The sequence below is a fragment of the Pyrus communis genome, chromosome 11 (genome assembly GCF_963583255.1).
Source record: "Pyrus communis chromosome 11, drPyrComm1.1, whole genome shotgun sequence".
In the NCBI taxonomy this organism is placed as follows: domain Eukaryota; kingdom Viridiplantae; phylum Streptophyta; class Magnoliopsida; order Rosales; family Rosaceae; genus Pyrus; species Pyrus communis.
The window spans coordinates 7,679,454-7,701,304 of NC_084813.1; the positions used below are offsets into that span (position 1 = coordinate 7,679,454).

The 21,851-nt window shown below is 35.5% G+C and overlaps 2 protein-coding genes across 2 annotated transcripts; both read left to right on the forward strand.

The window, feature by feature from the left end:
- Positions 1-6,100: 6,100 nt before the first annotated feature.
- LOC137749458 (probable 2-oxoglutarate-dependent dioxygenase AOP1.2) lies at positions 6,101-7,439 on the forward strand. Its single transcript, XM_068489548.1, has 3 exons — positions 6,101-6,474; positions 6,688-7,012; positions 7,197-7,439. The coding sequence occupies exons 1-3, from the start codon at positions 6,101-6,103 to the stop codon at positions 7,437-7,439; spliced, it is 942 nt and encodes a 313-aa protein (XP_068345649.1).
- A 6,177-nt stretch (positions 7,440-13,616) lies between these two features.
- LOC137749436 (probable 2-oxoglutarate-dependent dioxygenase AOP1) lies at positions 13,617-16,700 on the forward strand. The gene is made up of 3 exons (XM_068489530.1): positions 13,617-13,990; positions 14,250-14,571; positions 16,292-16,700. The coding sequence occupies exons 1-3, from the start codon at positions 13,617-13,619 to the stop codon at positions 16,532-16,534; spliced, it is 939 nt and encodes a 312-aa protein (XP_068345631.1). The 3' UTR covers positions 16,535-16,700.
- Positions 16,701-21,851: the final 5,151 nt, after the last annotated feature.

The window sequence follows — 21,851 nt, forward strand, 5'->3', positions numbered from 1 at the left end:
TACCAAAATTCACCCAAAACCATATGATTGTTGGATTAAATTTAGTGTTTTTTTGTAGAACCGTATTCGTCTATTTTCTTCACTACAAATGAAAGTCATAATAATTTTGGATTTGTTTAATTTTTTTAAAGGATGATCTATGAATAATGTACTAAAATATAAATGGTTCATATCGTTGAAATACCTTATGAAGTGGGCCCTACAAAATGATTGTCAAAATGTATGTCAAAAGTGTATATCCGCAGATCATAACCCTATAATATATATATATATATATATATATATATATATATATATATGTTCAACTTGCAAATAGGTCGGCCAATCCAAGTTCACGTAGTAATATTACTAATGGGACATGCATATTGTATAAAACAATATACTTAAATAACTATTTTTTATTTTACTTTTAGTTTCGTTTTGCTATTAGAGATAGAGGCCAAATGCATGGAAGATATGAGAGGCGGTGAAGAAGGGAGGAATAATGATGAGAGGGATGCGAAAAAATGTACAGGCAATGCCGCAATGGTACCGAAAACAAAAACAAGAACTAAAAACTAAAAGCTGAATGATTATCCCATAGATCCTTTGTTTCATATTTTAAGAACTTCCATTAATCGCAAGAAATTTATATCTCAAATAAATAAAAGCATCATGTACTAGAGGTCCTATCCCCACTCCTCCAAATCTAATATACTTGTTTTGTTGGAAAAGAAATCACAAACATTAATCATACAATGTATATTTCGATACACAACAGAAGTACTAAGTTATACTCCACTCGCATATAGGAGACGTTGAATACATCATTACATATATCCTATTTTTTATTGCTCATATCTTATGTAAGCCATTGCAATTAACTAACTAATCCCTGGACTGTTTTCATTGCCCGCACAAAAAGATAACAAAAATCCTTGGCCCTTAATAATGAAAGATTTACTTAATTATAATTAATTGGTGGTCCTAATTCCTACCCATCCTTGAAAATTACAATTTTTCTTCAGAGTGGTCCTATAATGTACTATTTCGTTATCAAAATTACGGTACATTAGAAAATATTATCTACTAAATTTTAGATACTTCGATATGTTCTACGAATAATGGTTATATGCTGGAGTTATTCACTTTAAAAATTATGGAAAATATCTTATTTAGTGTAACTAAGTTGGTTAGAACATGAAGAGACCCCACGACAATTATGTTTTCTCTTCTGGACAAATTAGAATGTAGTTTTTGAGAAAAAGTTAGGGAATATTAACAAGTATTGTTTCTTTTATTGTATACAATCTGATAAAATTCTTGATGTATTGTTTCTTTTAGTGTATACAATCTGATAAAATTCTTGATATATTGTTTCTTTCAATGTATACAATCTGATAAAAATTCTTGATGTATTGTTTCTTTCAGTGTATACAATCTGATAAAATTCTTGATGTATTATTAAACAAACTTCAAGTTAATCAACGATGACAACACTATTTGTCACAGATGACAGGACCTTGTCATGCAATTTTGTAATCGGAACCGGATCCCCTCCTGAGCATGGGGACCGGAGCCTGCTGAGCAGCCCATTTGGACCCTTAAAATTTGATTCAACGACTGTAATTATTATAACTTTTAGAGGGTCCCCCTATTTGTAGCCATTGGATCAAATTTCAAGAGCCCAGATGAGCTACTCAGCAGGCTCTGGTCCCCATGCTCAGGAGGAGATCTGGTTCCTTTGTAATCACCAAGTCGTAAATTCTCTTTTTTTTTTTTTTTTTTTTTTAAAAAAAAAAGTCGTTCCCTTTCATATTTTTTCTTTTGTTAAAAATTGGAACCATTTATTTGTTTATATGCATAGGCAGGGCCAAGCGGCCGTAGGTCTGCTGTCTCCATTTTTAGTGTCTCATTTGTCTCGGTGAGGTTTTTTAATGTGCTGGAATGCAGGATGGTACACCAATGTTATTATACAAGTGGAGGGAAGGTTTTTTCTTTTCATTTTTTTTTTGTTGTCAGGTGTCCCTCCACTTGTATAATGATATATGACATATGTGCTCATGATCTGGATACACTAAAAATCACTTCATGTCACATCTCTAATTACTTGATATGTGTACATCCACTTAACCAAATATTTAACACTACTAACTTTAATATATAAAGAATATAATAAAAAACATCAAATTAATATAACAAAACAACCACCACCACTACTTGTGACCTCTTCATCTTTCTCATATACCATAATCTCCTTCCTTAGCCACAGTTCATCACATCAGCCACAACAATCACCCCACCTGGCCATAACCATGGCCTCTTTTTCTCCTACACCAGATTAAGTATCATGGTCTTCAAGGTATCATTATCGACTTGTCTCCGATGCAAATAGTTGACAATTGGAATCCAATTGAATAATAAATGTTCTTTTATCATTAACAGTGTTCCAGATATACTGAAATTTTTTCACGTCTCATCTCTAATTACTTGATAAGTGTCCACCCACCTAACGAAATGATTAACACCGTTACCTTTAATATATAAAGAATATAATAAAAACAACAAATTAATATAGCAAAACAACCACCACTCCTCGTGACCTTCTTCATCCCTCCCATATACCATAACCTCTTCCTTAGCCACTATTCATCACATCGGCCACAACAACCACTCCACCTCGCCATCACCAAACCTCTTACTCTCCTACATCAGATTAGGTATCATGGTCGTCATTGGCGGGAATACACGCTGATTTTTTCTATTTGGTAATTAACGATCAAGGAATCAAATTAAACCGGAGTAAAAGAATCTAGTCAAACTGAATCAGAGTTGACAAATCGAATCTGTCGTACTAAATCGGCTTCGGCGATGCAAAAAGTCAAAAATTGGAATCCAATTGAATAATAAATGTTCTTTTATCGTTAATAGTGTTCCGAGCACATTGAAAAATTCTCCATATCTGCTGTCTAATAACTTGATAAGTGTCCACCCATTAACGAAATAGTTAACACCATTACCCTTAATATATAAAGAATATAATAAAAACAACAAAATAATACAGCAAACAACCACCACCACTCATGACCTTCTTCATCCCTCACATATACCATAACTTCCTTCCTTAGCCACAATTCCACATCAGTCACAACAACCACCCCACCATGCCCCATCACCAAGCCTCTTTTTCTCCTACACTAGATTAGGTATAAATATAATGGTCTTCATTGGCGGGACCACACACTGATTTCTTCTATTTTAGTAATTAACGGTCAAGGAATTAAATTGGACCAGAGTAGAAGAATCTAGTTGAAATGAATTAGAGTCGACAAATCGAATCGATTATACTAAATCGAAGTCGACAAACGAATTGTCTCCAATGCAAATATTCAACGCTTGGAATCCAATTGAATAGTAATGGTTCCTTCCAGTTGACAATGTTCTGCTCACATTGAAAAATTTCTCCATATCTCATCTTAAACTACATGATACGTGTCTACCTACTTAATCAAATAATTAACACCTGTTAACTTTAATTTACAGAAAGTATAATAAAAAACAACAAATTAAAACAGCAAAACAACCACCACTGCTCGTGACCTTCATCCTTTCGATATACCATAACCTCCTTAGCCACAATTCACGACATCAGCCTCAACAACCACCCCACCTCGCCATCGCCAAGCCTCTTTTTACTCCTCCAACAGATTAGGTATCATGGTCGTAGTTGGCCGGAATACACACTGATTTCTTTCATTTTAGTAATTAACGGTCAAGGAATCAAATTGAACCGTAGTAAAAGAATCTAATCGAACTGAATCAGAGTCGACAAATTGAATTGATCGTACTAAATCGAAGTCGGTGAATCGAATTGTCTTCGATGTAAATAGTCGACGATTGGAATCCAATTGAATATAAATGTTCCTTTTCTGTTGACGAAGCTGGAGAGATAGAGGAGAGAGTGGAGACTTGTCGACAGCAGCGGCGGCGACGAGAAAAGTGGTTGTTGTGGTTGATTTGGTGGTGGAGAGCTTTGGAGTTTGGAGTTTGTTTATTTGTTTTTTAACACAAAATAATAAAATTTAACAATATTAAGTATTGATTAAGTTGAAGGCTATGTGTCAAAATAATATTATGGAAGACATAAAGAAAACAATTTGTTGGGGGCAGCAAATCCGTGGCCTTAGTAATTTGAGTTTTTTTCCTAGTTGATGTGCCATATACGAACAGACATTAGAATCTTTGAATCTATTTAAATAATGCAGCGTAATAAACAGAAAAAAAACCAATTATTATATCGTGAGTCATATGAAGAGAGAGACATCTCCATATATGAGAAGAATAATGATCTAATCACGTCATAGATATTGGTAAATTTTATCTAAATCATACGTATGCATCGACTACTAATGACGATATACTTGTGTTCAAAATATTTTAGGTGGAAAGAGAAGAATTATTATTGTTTTGGACCTTTGGGTGACGAGAATTATTATTCTAGGTCTACAGGGACATCTTCGGAGCTGTGAAATGATAGCTAAGCCGGTCCTAAAATTTTCATGGCTAACGGCGAAAATTTAAATTAGAGTCTTTTTCAATAATTATTGTTTTTTGAGTGAAAAAGGTATGTATTTCTGTTTCACAATTTTGGCTTTAAAGATAGTAGGTTTTTATATATATATAAAAAAAAAAGATGCATATTTTACTTTTAGGATTTACATGAAATATTTTTTATTGATTAATTTATAAGTAAACTCACTTTTTGAAAAAAAAAAAAAAAAAAAAAAAAAAACCAAGTCTTTATCCGACTTTACATTGAAAATAACAATAGGAAAGTAAAAAAAAAATTAATGACTGTCATGTAGCCTTTCTGGACGGAAAATTGGACGGAATGTGAATGAATATATATGATGGTAGGGTTTTTCAGAATTTTGACACTTCATATATAATAGTTTGGAAAGAAAATTGGCTAAGAGTTTAAAGAGCATATTGGGAGTAAGATTCCAGTTCAGGAGAAAAATGGCGAAATTAATTATAACGGCTTGATCATGTCAAACGACCCTTTAATTTGGTCACTCCATTGCTGCTCTCTCTCCTTCCGCAGTAAGATTCGAAACCCTTTGAAATCGGTAGCCATAGACGTCCGGCTGCAATCATTGCAACCGTCGAAGGAGAAGAGAGGAAGGAACTGTTCAACTACCCCTAACCCCAACCATTATACAGTGAATCCTCAATTGAAAGAAATTTTTCATTGTGACTGGAATACCGGTAGTACATAACATGCTTTTATATAAATGGTGGAAATTTTTATTTTTTAAGCTATTAACTTTTTAACACATATATCCTATTATTTGTATAATAACACATGATGTACCATCTCGTTTTTCGATCACATTGAAAAATCTCTCGTAATATATTTTTCCTATTCCTATACCTAAACAGCGTAGGTATCATTGTCCCATTAACTACTCTGAATCACTCCCTAAAATGTAATAAGTATACATTACCTAACTGAACTTATCTGCCTAATAGCATTGTCACACATGGCAGCACAGCTGCACAGGTATGACTGCCTTTAAATCCCCTAATCCATTGTCGTTGCAAATGCTACATTAAACAGCAAAATTGCTTAACTTCCCTTTAAGCCCCCTAATCCATTCCCCTTGCAAATCCTACATCAGGCAGCTCCACACAAAAGTACAGATCTAAAATTGTTTTTAGATTTGCTATTCCTTGTCAATTCTGAAATTGTTTTAAACTGATGTTGACATTTTATTGACAATGATGGAACAGAAATAATAGAAAAGTATTTCTGTAATTAACTCTAATTATAATGATTAGATGTGTCGCGCGCGCACACAAACACACGCATGTATATATTGGTTGTGCACTACTGACGTCCACCTTAATCAGCTAGATAATGCCAAGAGGATATACTAAAGTGTAAGCAACCAATGACATTTGTTTCTGTCTTTTCATCACCTAATCATTTGTCTTGTTGTCACAGTTTGCACCAATAAATTACTATGATCAAGAAATAACAACATAAAAAACTGGCCTTCTCAACAATTAATATTCTCTCAGTAAAAATACTGGTAGCCGAAGAACCCTAAAGCAAGATATGGGTTCTGAAGTTGAGCAAAAGCTTCCTGTCCTAGATTTCTCCAAGGAAGCTCTGAAGCCAGGGACCAACTCATGGCTCTTGGCATGCAAAGATGTTCAACGAGCACTTGAAGAGTTTGGGTGTTTTGTAGTGTTGTATGACAAAATCTCCGATGAATTTCGCAATGCTTTCGTTGGTTCCCTTGAAGAACTATTTAATCTCCCTACCGAGACCAAAATGACAAACAAATATGAAAAGCCCTTAAATGGCTATGTGGGACAAATTCCCAAACTCCCTCTCCATGAAAGCATGGGCATCGACTGTGCAACCAATTTTGAGGAGACTCAAAAATTCACAAAGCTTATGTGGCCTGCTGGAAATGATAAATTTTGGTAATTATTTTTCTAATTTTCGCTTTTCTGAGATTACCTTTCTTATCCTTCTACATTATAAATTGTGGGAAAAAGAATTTCCTCATACCATTTTTCCCCGCACAACCATGGTTTTGCAGAAATCATTTTCAAACAAAGGTGTGCAGAAATCATTTTCCTGAATTGTTTACAATGGTCCTAACCTTTTTTTTTTTTTTGGTGGTTATAATGAAGTGAAAGAGCATATGCGTTTGCAAATGTGGCGGAGGAGTTGGATCAAATGGTGGCTAGAATGATATTTGAGAGCTATGGTGTGGAGAAGTATTATGACTCATATGTTGGATCGATCTCTTACCTTCTTCGGATCTTGCAAAATAGACCACCCAAAGAAAATGAGCACAATCTTGGCTTCGTCGCTCATACTGACAAGAGCTTCACAACCGTACTTTATCAGAATAATCAGGTCAATGCTCTGGAGGTTGAAACAAGGAACCACGAATGGATTAAAGTAGAGTTTCCACCTTCATCCTTCATAGTCATGGCGGGTGATGCCCTAATGGTAGGTCACTAATTATACTGACAAAATAACACATCAAATATCAAGCACCCTAATCTTAACGGATGCTCAATTTCTGGAATTAAGAGATTTTAATGTATTATCGTTTATATGTTATTAAGGTTATTCTTAACTCTTAATTGAGGAAGATATATAAATTTACATTTATGGTTTTGTCGTTGATTAGGCATGGAGCAATGACAGGATATTATCTCCTAATCATCGAGTTATTATGAGTGGGAATGAAACAAGATACTCGTTGGCACAGTTTGCATTTAGCGATGGCGAGATACATGTACCCGAAGAGCTTGGCAATGAAGAACGCCCATTACGCTACAAGTCATTTGATCATCCTGGACTACTACGTTTCTTTCGCTCTCAAGATGGTTATATTTCAAACAGTGCTATAAAAGCCTACTGTGGTATTTGAACTAAACCTTGCAGCTATGAAGTATATTGCTAGCTGTGGGTATATTGTTATTGTGTGCTCATTTCAAGTGTTGGTTTGCTGGATTGTCTAATAGTACTATTGTAATTGTATTTTTTTTTCTTTTTGGTTGTGCGTGGCTCTATTTCTTATGTGTTTTTTTCGTACGGATATGAAAATTAATAAATTTGTATTTCCTAAGAGCAAGCTAATTATATGTGTGCAAAAAGCATTTTTCTTAATTGTCATCAACATGATACATTTGCGCCATTGCCAAACATTGAGAAAAGAAATACTATTACACCAAGAGACGGACATTTATTTATTTTTCCTAGTTAAATCAGACCAAGAGCTAGTTGGTCATTACTAGTGATTCCAAATTGTGAACTAAATAAAGAGAGGAGGATATATATACTAATTACAAAGGACCAGAACAAGAGTCCTTATGAAACAATATGATGACCAGAACAAACTGGAAGATTGAAACAAAGTCCATCAAATGTGGGGTAGAACTAGATTTGGAGAATAGCATATTTCGTATCTAGATTCTGGAAGATTGAAACAAAGTCTATCAAATGTGGGGTAGAAGTAGATTTTGAGAATAGAATATTTGAAAGGACTGACCTTGAAATTAGGAGAGCATAATCTAAGCATGGCTCATAACAAGCCATCACAATGAACTAGTTATTCAAGTGACAAGAAGGGCCTTATTATTCCCTAAATCCTTCATGTTTTCAACAATTGTGTAATGAATGATGCATAGGTTTAGTTTAGGGAAAAGATATAGGAAAACCCTAATCTTGAGCCTTCACTATAAAAAAGCACCCTTTCTAGACGAAAAGGTTTTGTCGGGCAAAATAAGGCTTTCATCACCTAAATCTTTGCTTGACAAAAAATTCATTTGGAAAATTTTGGTCAGGTAAAAATCGTTGCACAAATGTTTGCTCAACGTATTTTCAAATTTCGTAGGGCAATAACATTTATCCAAAGAAACGAGCAAAATGCGTCGACCAACTTAGGCCGACAAGCAAAACTTGCCTGACGATAGTATTTCATCAAGTAAGTAATTGAAAGAAAATATATAAATAAAAAGTACAAAATACATGCTCGACGAAAGTATACGTCGGCCAAGCATTTAAATTTTTTTTAAATTCATAGTTTAATTTAAATGTACTTTAAATAAATAAATTAGTTTTAATTATACTAATTTCAAAAGGAATCATAATATTAAAAAAAAATTATTTAGTTATATTACTACTAAAATATTGGTACAAATGTATATGTAAAGTAGTAAAGTATCCTAAAGTAACTACTCTTAGGGTGGTGGTTGAAGGTCGTTTGGAAGATCAGGGAGATGAATGCCAGAGGCTACATTCCCTGCGTCATCACAGCAATGTACCACATAAACTCCTCCTCCCGCTCATGTGCATCTTTTTCCCGAGCTTGTCTCATTGGCATGCTTATTCTCCTCGTTGGCGCATGGCCTCTAACTCCATCTCCACATGCTGTAGTCTGGAAGACGTCGTACTTGGAGGTTGAGAGCTAGATGAAGAAAATCATCTGAGATCTTTGACCTGACCTGCTCTTAGGGCCACGAAGCTCTCGGCCTTTCCGTCACCCAACCTTGTCCATTGGCAATTGTAGAAACACATTTGGATCTGGTGTTAGTTACACCATTGGCGTATTCGGTTGTTGCTGGAAGAGGTTGGTGAAATACTCGTCCTTCTTTTGCAACATACATGCCTACAAAAATAGGAAATCAATTAAAATTATCGATCATAATTTTTTAAAATCGATAATTTTTTAAAACTGAATTGTAATGAATTTGAAATTAAAATTTGAATGGAATACTTACATAAATGTTGTCAGCTACCTGGTTGCCAGAATTGGCATGCGTATCACCCCAACGTCGACTTTCGTGAAAAACGAACCCTTTTCACGCCGTTCCTTGACCTAAAATGTGAGGGCCTGAGAACCAAAGTGATGGAGATACTACTTTGCTTCCCGATTACCCTTATTTGCCTTCGATTTCTGTTGAGAATAAAAAAAATTAAATTAAAAAACTGAAAATAGAAATGAAATTTAAAACTTACCAAAAATTGTAGGCTTTGAAATGGATGTAGAGCTAGTACCACTCGTCTTTCATTTCCCCAAACTCTAGAAGTGGATCGGTGAGAACTTCAGCAAGAAATGCACAAGTCTGGTAGTATATGAGTAGCTCGTACTTCCACTCCTTGTACTGCTCAGACGACACCCGGTTTGTGTACTCAGACATACCCGACACTTCTATGTCAATCTCGAAGTTGACCTGAAATAGACAAAAGAAACAAGTGTATTAGTTTAAGAATACACTAAATAAGTTTATGTATAAAAATAATAATTATAACAAAAAAAAAAAAAAAAAACACACTTACCCATGTCTCTTTCTTCATTGCCCCCTGCACCTCGAGGGCGAGCTTCCTCCATGTAGGGGGAGCATGGGGCACTTGATGCGAATGATGGCTCCCATGTCATGAGCTTGTTGTGAGTATCGCGTTTAAGAAAGGAAAAAACAAAATAATCTCGCAAATTTGAAAAAAAAAAAAAAAAAACCAAGATAAATCACACCAAGAATGAACATGGTTCGCCTATAAGTGCCTACGTCTATGGGACATCAACAACAATCTTTCACTATATCAACAATGAGTATAGTGAATAATCTTGCCAAGTCTCTATAATTAAGACTTGAAAAAAAACCTGAAAGAACAAGAACAAGAAATACACTCTTATCTCTTTGGTTTTCTCCCACACAATTTGCCTTACAATTTTCTCTCACACTAATCCCTTGAGTGCTATACAAAATATTTTTTTGCTCCAAATTCAAAACTAGTGCAATAACCCCTTTATATAGACATAATAAAGGTGTTCTTTAATAAGGATTACTAATCCTAATTGGAATCTAGTTATGAATCCTTGTCCAATTGAGAAAACAATTTAAATTCAGTAAACAAACTTCAATTGGGTAAACAAGTTCAATTGGGAAAACCACTCCAATTGGGTAAACCACTAAATCTTCTAACAGAGCCAACATATTGTTGACTTTGAGGTCCGCTCGCCGATGTCATGGGTCATAAATGATCACGATCTTGGCTTGCATTATGCGGTGGTTCGGTTTGAGGACAAGCCTTTATAGATTTCATGTGCTTTTACCTTCTTCTCACCTCCGGCTGGGAGTTCTTCGTTTCCCTTAGGGGGCATTGCCGCCAAATTGGCATCGTCTCCGCAACATAAGTGGGTGTTGGGGCTGGCATAGAGCAGGGCCGTTTCTGGCTATGAATACGGCAGACAGATCGGGGCTCCTAGACTGATGAAGCTAATGAAGTAGACCCGGTCACCAACTCAGTTATGGTCGCCTGGGTACTGCTGGTCCCTGCCAGTGGAATATCCACCCTCTCTAATAAGAGTTAAAGCGGCGTCCATTGGCGACCAACTGCAATGTCATCTATAGAACATAATCACAATAAAGAAGTACTAACTTACAAAATATTAACTTAATTCTAATAAATCACAGTGATTTCTAAATATTTTATTGAATGACATTATTTCAAAAAATTTACAAAACATTTCTAATATTCCCTATTACTTTACAAATTTCTAATACTGCCTACAAAGTTCAAATATCCTATAAATTTCTAGTTTTCCTTCAAATTTCTAATATTTCCTACAAATTAAAAAAATTTCAAATATTTCCTACAAATTTCTAGTATTTCCTTCAAAGTTCTAAAATATTTCCTACAAATTTAAAAATTTTAAATATTTCCTACCAATTACAAAGGTTTCCTACCAATTTCCTTCAAATTTCTAATATTTCCTATACAAATTTAAAAATTTCTAATATTTCCTATATAAATTTCTAATATTTCCTACAAAATTACAAGTTCCCAACATTTCCTACAAAATTCACAATTTTCACTAATTTCATAAGTTTCACTATTTCACAAATTTCACAATTTTCCTACCAATACATCAAAACCCAAGATTTTGCACATGCAACTAATATAAAACAAAGAGATGAGCAAACATACCTTTGGGGCAGAGAGAGAGACATAGCACATAGAGGGCAGAGGGAGAGCATAGAGAGAGAAAGAATATCGATATATCAGCAAAGGCACAAGGAAAAAGAAGGCTCTCGGCTTGATATAAAATATCACCAAAAGTTGCAAAAGTTTTAAAATTGTGAAACGTGTATTTTGACATAATTGATTTGTTGGGCAAAAGTTGCATAGAAATGTCCACCTGGTTTAATTTTGTGCGAAAATAAATGGTGGGAAAATAACTCTGCTCGACAAATTTTATGATATTTCGTCGGGCAAATACTCTAGCATAGGGGAAAATATGATATTTTGGGAAAAAATGGGGGAAATTTGAAAGTTTACCCGACGAATGTAGTATTCTTGTCCGATGAACTTTGTAAATTTCGTCGGGCAAACACCAAATATTTTCCCATTTTTTTTATCCTAAGTGATTAAAAGATTATCCAATTTGATTAGGTCAATTCAGTGAGTGGTTTTACTCTCAAGTAGCATCCTTGCAAAAATCATTAAAATCAGAGCTAAAATAACCATTAAATCGAGATGAGACGTTTCTAATCGTCGAAGAATTTCGTCCCATTACCTAATGTTTTATGATTTTTGGCTATACAATCTTGTACTATATTAAAGAAAGTGTGATGATTGGATCATTGAAATTAGTTTCATAGATTGTATATCCTGTACACAATAGATTCAACAAAAATTTAGAGTTTATTTTATAATTCTATTAAGTAGAGCGTAAGATTTGTCATAACCACTAATGTAAATATTTTAAATTGATGATTGGGTTTGTTCATCGTATTTTTCTAGGGTCGAGGAATGTAGTTGCAAAATAACCGTTAAATGGGATGATTCGTTTCTAACCATCAAAGAATTTTGTCCCATTATCTAATCCATGAAAGTTTATTTTAGGTGATTTTTGGTGCATGTGATCACGTATTATATTAAAAAAATGTGTGACGGTTGGAGGGTTGGAATTAGTTTCGTAGATTGCGTATCCCGTCAAAACAATAGATTCAACAAACACTTAAGAGTTTATTTTATACTTCTATTAAGTAGAATGTAAGATTTTGTGGTAACCAATAGTGTAAATACTTTAAATTGATGATCAGTTCATTCATTGTATTCTTCTAGGGTCTAGGAGTGTAGTTGCAAAAAATCATAAAAAACGAAGCTAAAATAACCATTAAATCGTGATCATATGTTTCTAACTGTCGAAGGATTTAGTCCCATTACCTAATCCCGGAAACTTGCATTTGGGTTTTTAGCATATGCCATCTTAGAGTATATGCCAACTAGATTGACAGTTGGGTTGAAATTAATTTTGCAGATTGTAAAAATTATCGAAGGAATTGAATATGCGAAAATGTTCCTCATTTTTGCCAGATGACATATTTTAGTTTGCCTGATGAATTGTAAACTCTAAACCTAAAATAGACCTTTGCCCGGCAAAACTTGAAAGGTTTGTTGCACAAAAGGTGGCATGTTACACACCAATTTTTCCCCTTGGTGCGAAAACTTTGCCCGACGAAGTTCACTTTGCCATTTGAAATGTTTTATTGCCTAAAGTATCTGAAAAAAAATAAATAAATAAATAAATAAAAAAAAAAAAAAAAAAAAAAAAAAACAAAACAAAACGTTGACAACTTTTGCACGACATGTTCTTTTATTCCGTCTAACAAAGTAACTTTACCCGACTAAATACTATTCGTTGGGCAAACTTTCATTGATAATTGGTAATTTCTGGTAGTGTTTGCATCCTGTTAGCCCTTTAGATTATTGATAAATCATATGTTTAAAAAGATTTTGAAATCATTATACAGAAAAACAATTGAAATAAGTTGGATTGGTATATAATTGAGTGCTACTACATTACCCAAATAGAAAACTATATTGCCACCCCATCGATCTGTTCATAGGTACAACACAACTTAATTTAATCATCATTTTTGTGGTTAAGTATTTGTCCACATATGTTCTAATTGTCTTATTATGACATCACTGCATCAATGGCACCTCTATAAATAAGTCGCAAAAATATCACTGCATAAGTCATTCCCCAAACAACCTCGCAATACCCAGTTGGTTAAGAGAGATTTCACTAGACAGAATGGGGTCAGAAACTCAGCCTAAGCTTCCTGTTATAGATTTATCTGATGAAAACTTGAAGCCCGGTACAGATGCATGGCTCTTGGCATGCAAAGAAATCAAGGATGCACTAGAAGAGTATGGCTGCTTCGAAGCTATTTACCATAAAGTTCCTCTGGAACTTCACAACTCCATTTTTTCTGCGATGGAAGATCTATTTGGTCTTCCATTAGAAACTAAAAAGCAAAAAACCAGTGATAGGCCTTACCATAGCTATTTTGGACAATATTCATTCCTTCCTCTCTACGAATCCTTGGGGGTCGATAATCCAACAACTGTTGAAGGAGCTCAAGGTTTCACAAGCATGATGTGGCCTCAAGGAAATGCCCATTTTTGGTATATTTTGATAAATCAATACTCTAAATACTTTTTGTTTTTGTTTTTTTTGTTTTTTTTTTTTTTCAGTATATACATATTATATATATCCCAGACAAATGTTTATATTGTCAGACTAAGCAAAAATTAACCTATTCAAATTTGCCAGCATAAGCATTTACGTTGACTGAGATTGGGAGGAAAATAATCCCGCATACATATATTTTTCTATAATATATATTATGCCTAATATGGTTTAATCCTGTATTCTTTTGATTAGTGAAACTGCTCATTCCTTCTCAAAGCTGGTAGCAGAATTGAGTCAAATGGTGACAAGAATGGTTTTTGATATGTACGGTGTGCAGTGGCTTTTTGACTCTCACATGGAATCAACTACATACCTGCTTAGATGCTTTAAGTACAGAACACAAGAAGAGAATGAAACCAATGTGGGACTGCATCCTCACACAGACAAGACCTTCATATCCATACTGAATCAAAATCAGGTGAATGGTTTGCAGATTGGAACAAAGGATGGTCAGTGGATTGATGTGGACCCTTCACCCTCATCTTTTCTAATCTTGGCAGGCGATGCATTCATGGTAGGTCACTTTCTTAATTTCAAGCAGTTAATAGGATTTTTACCATCTACAAAAGTAAAGATAAAAATACTTACTTGCAAAAGAACAAGGTTGGCGTAGTATAGTAACTCAAGTAAGATCGTTTTCCGCAGGGATTGAATGAATAATTTGTGTTTAAAACCAACTCTTAATTAATTATTTAAAACAAAGGTTGGAAAATGTTGATTTTAGAATTTAATATAATGAAAATGAATTTTAAAATAAAACAATTAAAGAAATTAACTAGATAATAACAATTTAAAGAAAATCAATTTGTAAAAACCTAGGCATCCGCCGTCCCCTTAACAATCCTATGCAATTTTACCAATTACTTATGAATTTCTACATACATGCTTTGAAGGTTAGGTTTTCCTAATGCATATTTTCCTCATGATGTTCAAACGAAAACGTATATCTGACATGTGACCCGTCTGTGATGTTCAGATCAAATATAAACATGCAAGACTGATTAAGCTTTGTGAAAACCCTTTGAAAAACCATGCAAACCTTAAGAGTGTGATGTTCGCCTTAAGTGAACTTACAATTACTAATCACAAGAAGCCATCCTCAATTTCAGGGTGATGTTCCAACAGAAATTGCATCAAATTACTTGTCTAAAAACCCTAACGGTCGCGAATCACTAAGACAATTAGATAGTTTAATCACGGTAATTAATAATTCAAAGTAAGCATGCATCCATTCATAAGCAAATTACTAAAATCACATAATCATGCTAAGACTCGGGGCTTCACCATAACAAAAGAACTAGTTACGAACAATCATAATAAAATATTATTAAGAACAAGGATAGAAAACACCTAGAAAATAAACTTGAATTGTCAAAGGCTTGTGCGTTTTCTCCTCTAAACCCTAATGGCTAAAAGCCTTATTTATACTACTCCAAATTAAAACCCTCATAGAAAAGGTTTTCTAAAACTAGGAAATAAAATAACAAACGGATAACTAGAAATTACATTCATATTCTGACTAGGAAATTTGCCCATCAAAGAGATAGTCACGTTTCTGGACCTTCAGGACTCTAAATCATGCCCAAAATGACTCAAATTAAAGATTAGGACCTCCTCTTCAAGTTCCAAGAAGAGTCCAAGTCCAAAATCCATCATCTTCCAGCCCGAAAGTTGCAAATAAGCTATGCAGCCCAATAATCTGCCAGCACTGAACGTTGGGCATAAATTAATTCACCACGATCTGATGCTTAGGGATAAAATGATGAAATTTTGATACAATCTTCTCAACAGATTCACGAACTTGCTCCAATTGGAATCACTAAAAAATTCCACCATTTGATTACTTTATACTCAAAATAAGTTCACGTATCCTACATTAAAAACACATAGCAAAACATCAAAATCTCACCAAAATAATAACCAAAATATACCAAGAATAGGGAATAATATATAGTATAAAATCGACTCATCAGCAGTTAATGCGTGATTGATAGAGTTTTTATCTTTTGTTTGTTGGTTTGATTTATGAACTGGAATATTGATTTATTAGTACATGTATACATTTTACAATGAGTCATACATAATTAGGTATTGCACTCGTCATTCAAGGAAGTCAAACATGAGATGAGACAAGTGGGAAGAAATAACATTAGAACATACTACAAATATAGATCTTTTTAATCCCAAATATATGCCTCAATGCACTTTTCCTTTCTCTTGTTTTCACTTGGCAGGCATGGAGCAATGACAGAGTACCCTCTTGTGATCATCAAGTCACCATGAAAGAGAACAAAACTAGATACTCCCTAGGACTGTTCGCATTCAAAAGTGGGATTATACAAGTACCTGAAGAGCTAATTGATGAGAAGCATCCCTTATTGTATAAGCCATTTGATCATTTCAGTTTCCTTGACTTCGATCGAACACCAGAGGCAAGGAAATTGAAGTGTTCTATCAAAGCCTACTGTGGTGTGTGAGATCTCTTTTGATCTAGAGGGATTGCCTTCTTACTTTGCATAATAACTCCCTGAAACGTTGGCTTTTATAATCTGTTGTGCTTCTAAGTGTGGGTTTATTGCTGCTTTTCTTGTGAATGTAATACAGCTTGTGAGGGTTGTTGATCTTAATTCCTTCTTGGATTCTGCTAAATAAAAAAGTTATTATGGTGTGGTTTTTGATATCTTTTTCTTTTCTTGGATTAAAATATTGTCCATTAGATTTAAACATGACACTACTCAAGTATAAAGTGGACGAATGTTGCCATTAGACCAAATTGTTGGGTCATATGCTTTTGATTGAGATGAAGAGGAAATTTTTTAACCATGACAATACCAAAAAATTGTACTTAGACGTTTAGTCTCCCTTCCCTGGCTCGGGTTTTTGGATAAGCATATAACTAAAAATACTTTATAGCGAAATTACTATGGTTTTTCTTATGTAAGCCCATGATAATATCATACTTCGGAAAAAGTATGTCAAACTCAATGCTTTAAAGCAAAACCCAATTTACTTTGTACACCTTGCAGTGTTTGTTATTATTAAAGATAGACTACAAGTGATATGAATAAGACGGATCACCTTACAACACATATTCACAAATGGCTTCATGGAGAGCAAGTAGTTTATGAGTGATCAAAATATGTAACAACTAATGTTTGCTATGTGAAGCACCTTGAGATCTTCAAGAACCACCTCAAGTTTCCTCTAAAACCCAACAGAGTCTTGAGGATCTCGACGCCCCTTGCTAGCTAGTTTGATCCATCTTTAACTTTAATACCAGTTATGCAGGTCCAATCGATTTCTACATAAAAATCCAGCACAGTCAACCCTAAAGTTAAGATATATTCAAAATCATTTTATTTACGAAAAAGAAAATTCAATACACTCCGACCCGTCCAATAACAGCAATCACTTCACAACTACACTAATGAATTATCCAAGCATTCCAACATAAGCTTACGTGTGAGAGTGAAAAAACACTTATTTACGGCACCACCCTTTAAAACTCATTTCTATTCCCACTTTGCTCCAAAAAACTTAAATTTTCTCACTTTAACACTTGGAAAATCAAATCCTATCTCACATATTGACTCCCATAACGTCATCAGTTTTATTAAAATACTGATGTGCCATGAAATGAGACCCACTTAACACTTTGAAAAAAAAAATGTAATATTAGGAAAACTAAATTTGAAGACAAAACTTGTAAACTAAATAATGAGTCACCAAACTATAATTAAAGCCATATATTTATCAAGAAGAAAAATCCATCGATGAATTAATTCTCTGGATTATAATAATTTGAAAAGGAAGGGGATTTAACAAGTAGGTGGGTTTACTTGGCAAATGATTGAAATATCTATTTTTTGTTTTTAGGGTTCTTCGGTTCTCTGTGGCCTTTCTTGACGGAGAATAAGGTGGGTAATTGGGACTTGTTGGAACTTATGGGATGTATAGTCCCTCATCGGCCAGCAACTTAAGTGAAAGAACCAATATCAGTGAGTTTTTCTCACTCATTATTAAACAAGAATTGGTCTTAACCGATGGACCAAAGCCCTTCTGTTCATATTAACCTGTTAAAAATTGACCTTGGGGCTCGGACCTTGGGGCTCGGAAATTTAACAGCTGGTTTTTGCGGTTTTTTCTTGTTCGATTCAGTTTTTCCAATGCTAAAGTTAGAATTCTGAGAAGAACATATTTACGAGTTTGTGGGTAGTAAATGACTTAGCATCTTAGTGGGTAAGTGGGGTATTTATAGGAGGGTGGCCGGCCCTAAGGGTGAGGAGAGTGGCCAGCCCTTTATGATGGTGATGGGAGAATAATTGCAAGATATTTTTTCACATAATATCTTGCAATTAACATGGTAATTATTCCTAAATTAAATAGGAAGTTTTGGGAGTTATCTTTTGAATAAAATAAAAAAGGAATGGATGAGGGAAATTTGAATAAATTCTATATTGATTACCTTTGACTCTTCCTTAATTAAACGGTTAATGTCCGTTCCATGTGCGTGGGAATCCCGACGTGCCTTGAGGGTAAGCTCGTCTTTTCACCCAAAAATCCATGTGTCGCCTCCATGAGTTTTTGGATTGTGTTTGGCTCCATAAATGCCCCCCACACCTGCTGAGCTACTCGTAGGAAAGTGTAGTAAGTGTAGAAATCTCCAATTGCTTAAGGAAACATAAGATTGTTTCATATTTTGATGCAGATTTCCACTTTGGTTTGAAGTTAAATCATTCTAGGAAAGAGAAATAAATTATCTCTAAAGTCTATTTAAGTCTACCTTAAATAGAGGATTAAATCAACTTTAGAGATCAATTATTTAACCCTACAAAAAAGAGAGAAAGCTAGAGGATATTTGTTCCCCCTCCCTAAGCCTGGCAAATGGGTCATGTTTACCGTGTTTCGTGTCATTTTCGTGTAACACCTATTATCTTTGTTGATGCACAAAATCGGCGAGGACTTTGGTACAACAGAAAGTGTGAAGTTTATGACCTTTGCTAGATTGCTCTGGTCATTAGAGTGGATAAGTATGTAAATGGATAGAGACAGGGAAGCAAATAACACAAGATGTACGTGGTTCACCTAGATTGGCTACGTCCACGAAGTAGAGGAGTTCTCATTAGTTGTGAAGGGTTTACACAAATACATAGGTTCAAGCTCTCTTTTAGTGAGTTCTAGTGAATAGTTTAGTACAAATGACATTAGGGATTATTGTGGGAGAATGATCCCCTTTTATAGAAGAGAGTTTCTAGCTTTGTTCTGACATTAACACGTGTTGTGTTGTGATTGGTCTCTGATATCGACATGTGTTACGCTATGATTGGCCTCTGATACCGATATATGTCGTGTTGTGATTGGCCTCCTGGTTGGAGGAAAAGTCTTGTGGGTCCTTCACGGTATGCTGTTGACCGGTGCTTAGTAGTTTCGGGATTGGTCAAGTATGGTACAAACAATGCTCCCCTAAGTTCCCGAGTGAGGGAAGCTCCTCGGTTGGGGACTTGCAAGATCCAAGCCATTGAGTAATCACGAAACTTCCAAGTACCGAAGTGTGGTGTCGCCTTTACTTGCCTTCTCTGTCCTGTAAGTAGATGTGGCATCTTCTCTTGGAAGTATTTTTCCTTCATCTAGGAGTGGTATCTTTAGTTGGCGCTGACGCACAAGGTAATGTATCATTTTCATTTGAAGCTTACTTGTAGTTTCGGGTTTGGTCAAGTTCGATACAAACCATATAGTAGGAGTCCCCCAAGTCTCTAAGCGATGAGATATGCTGAAGGAGGTGACAGACAAGGTAAGCAATCAAGGTTCCAAGCAATCAGTCTCAGATCAGTAGGTTGATCTTGGGTTCCGGCTAATTGTACTCATTCTCCCTGTCTCTCATTCAGCAACAAGGATAAAGAGAAGAAATAGGGAGAAGAGATGATATGAGGTACTCTTGTTTTTGGAGAAGACCGACAAATCGGCACGTGCTTTGTTGTACTTGACTTTCCACAAGTGTATTCTTGAACTGGGCTGGTGGGTTTTTTCGTTTCCTCCAAAGGAGCGAGCTGACTCCAGAATTTGAGGGTCAAAACAAGTCCATCAAACCTGGAGTATGTTCAATCCTGATGATATGAGATATTTTTGCTGTTTGACAAAGTAGTAGATGTGGTATGGCAAAGCTTTGTTCTTCGACTACGGTGCTAGCAAAAGGCTGTTGAGGCTTTTCGATCTCTTCAATTAGAGCAATGATGTCGAGCTTGGATTTGACTTAGACTCTTACGTCTGGATTGTGCGGTTCCACAAGAAGGGCGTCGTGCTGTAGTGATCTGTTCTAGGTCGCCGTTGAACCTTCTGCTTTAATCTTTTGTATAGTAGAAATGGTGCGCAACCTTTGCATTTAAATGGTCTTTCAGAGCACCACTTCTCAGTGACTCCTCCATGTTTGGCAGATTCAGAGTAAAGAGCCAACATCGTACCAACTGTTCTGAGGTATTTACCGAAGGAATTCGTGACTTTGACAACAATTAAGGATGAGTACTCGAGAGCAATGCTACGCAAGCGACCAGGCAAAGGTTCCGGGCAATCAGTTCTAGATCGGAAGTTTGATTTCAGGTTCCGACTGAGTGCATTCTTTCTCCTTGTCCTGCAGGTAAGAGCAAGGGCAAAGGAAAAGACAGGGAAAAAGCATGATATGGGATACTCTTGCTTTCAACCCTAATGATATGAGATATTCTTGCTCTGATGTGGCTGGTTGGCATGGGTATTGTTGAGGGAGAAAAAGACGGAGTATTCCGAGAGGCTAGATTGGGAGTGCCATTTCGGATGTAAGGAAGGGTTGATCATTTTCTTTTTATTTGGCAGGTCTGCCTGGCTATGGAGGATGAAGGTCGACATATATAGGAATTGTCCCAACAGCGAATAGTAATGCTGTTCCTTTACCCTTCTCGGTCAGAGCAATGTAGTGGTCGCTGCAAGGTTCACGTGTTTTAACTTTGTCAGAGCACTTTGAAAAAGTGGTCTGTGGTATCCAGAAAGCTGATGTTGCGCGTGAGGATCGTGGACAAATTTTATCCAATGAAATTCGACTTCTCAAAGTTTGGGGAGCGGTGCCTCTTCGATTTCTGAGCAGGCAATCTTGTTAGGGATATGGTTATCGAGATTCAGAGAGCGGTGCCTCTTCGATTTATGGGCAAGCAATCTTGTTGGGAATGTTTTCTCAGATGTGAAGAAAGGTTGGGCATTTTTGCAAGTCTGTTTTGCCACGGAGCACAGAGGCTGACACACATAAGGATTTTCCAATAATCAAGCAGTGGTGCTGTTCCTTTATCCTTGTGGGTAATAGTAGGGTAACTGGGCCTTCAACATTTACCTGTCTTAACTTTGTCAGAGTTCTTTGGCAAAGTTGTCCTTGGTATCCGAGGAACTGATGTCGCGTGTGAAGATTGCTAATAAATTTTAACTCAGGAAATCTGCTTCTTGAAATTCAGAGCGTGGTGCCTCTTCAATTTTTGAACAAGCAGCCCTGTTAAAGATCTTTTTTTTTTTTTATAGGAGCACCAATTAAGTTCAATAAGTACGTTCAGAAAGTTATTGCTTGCAGGAATTTTTCCCTTATTTTCGTACTTCTGAGACTTACTGTACCTCATTTTTTCTTCATCTTTTTTGAGAATGTCTGGCCCATCCGACCGTCGTTTAGACTTGAATGTTGTAGAAGAGGTAGCCATGTCTCCTCAGGATAACATATGGCGCCCATCATTCTTATCTTCTACTGGTCCCCTTACTATTGGGGACTCTATGATGAAGAATGATATG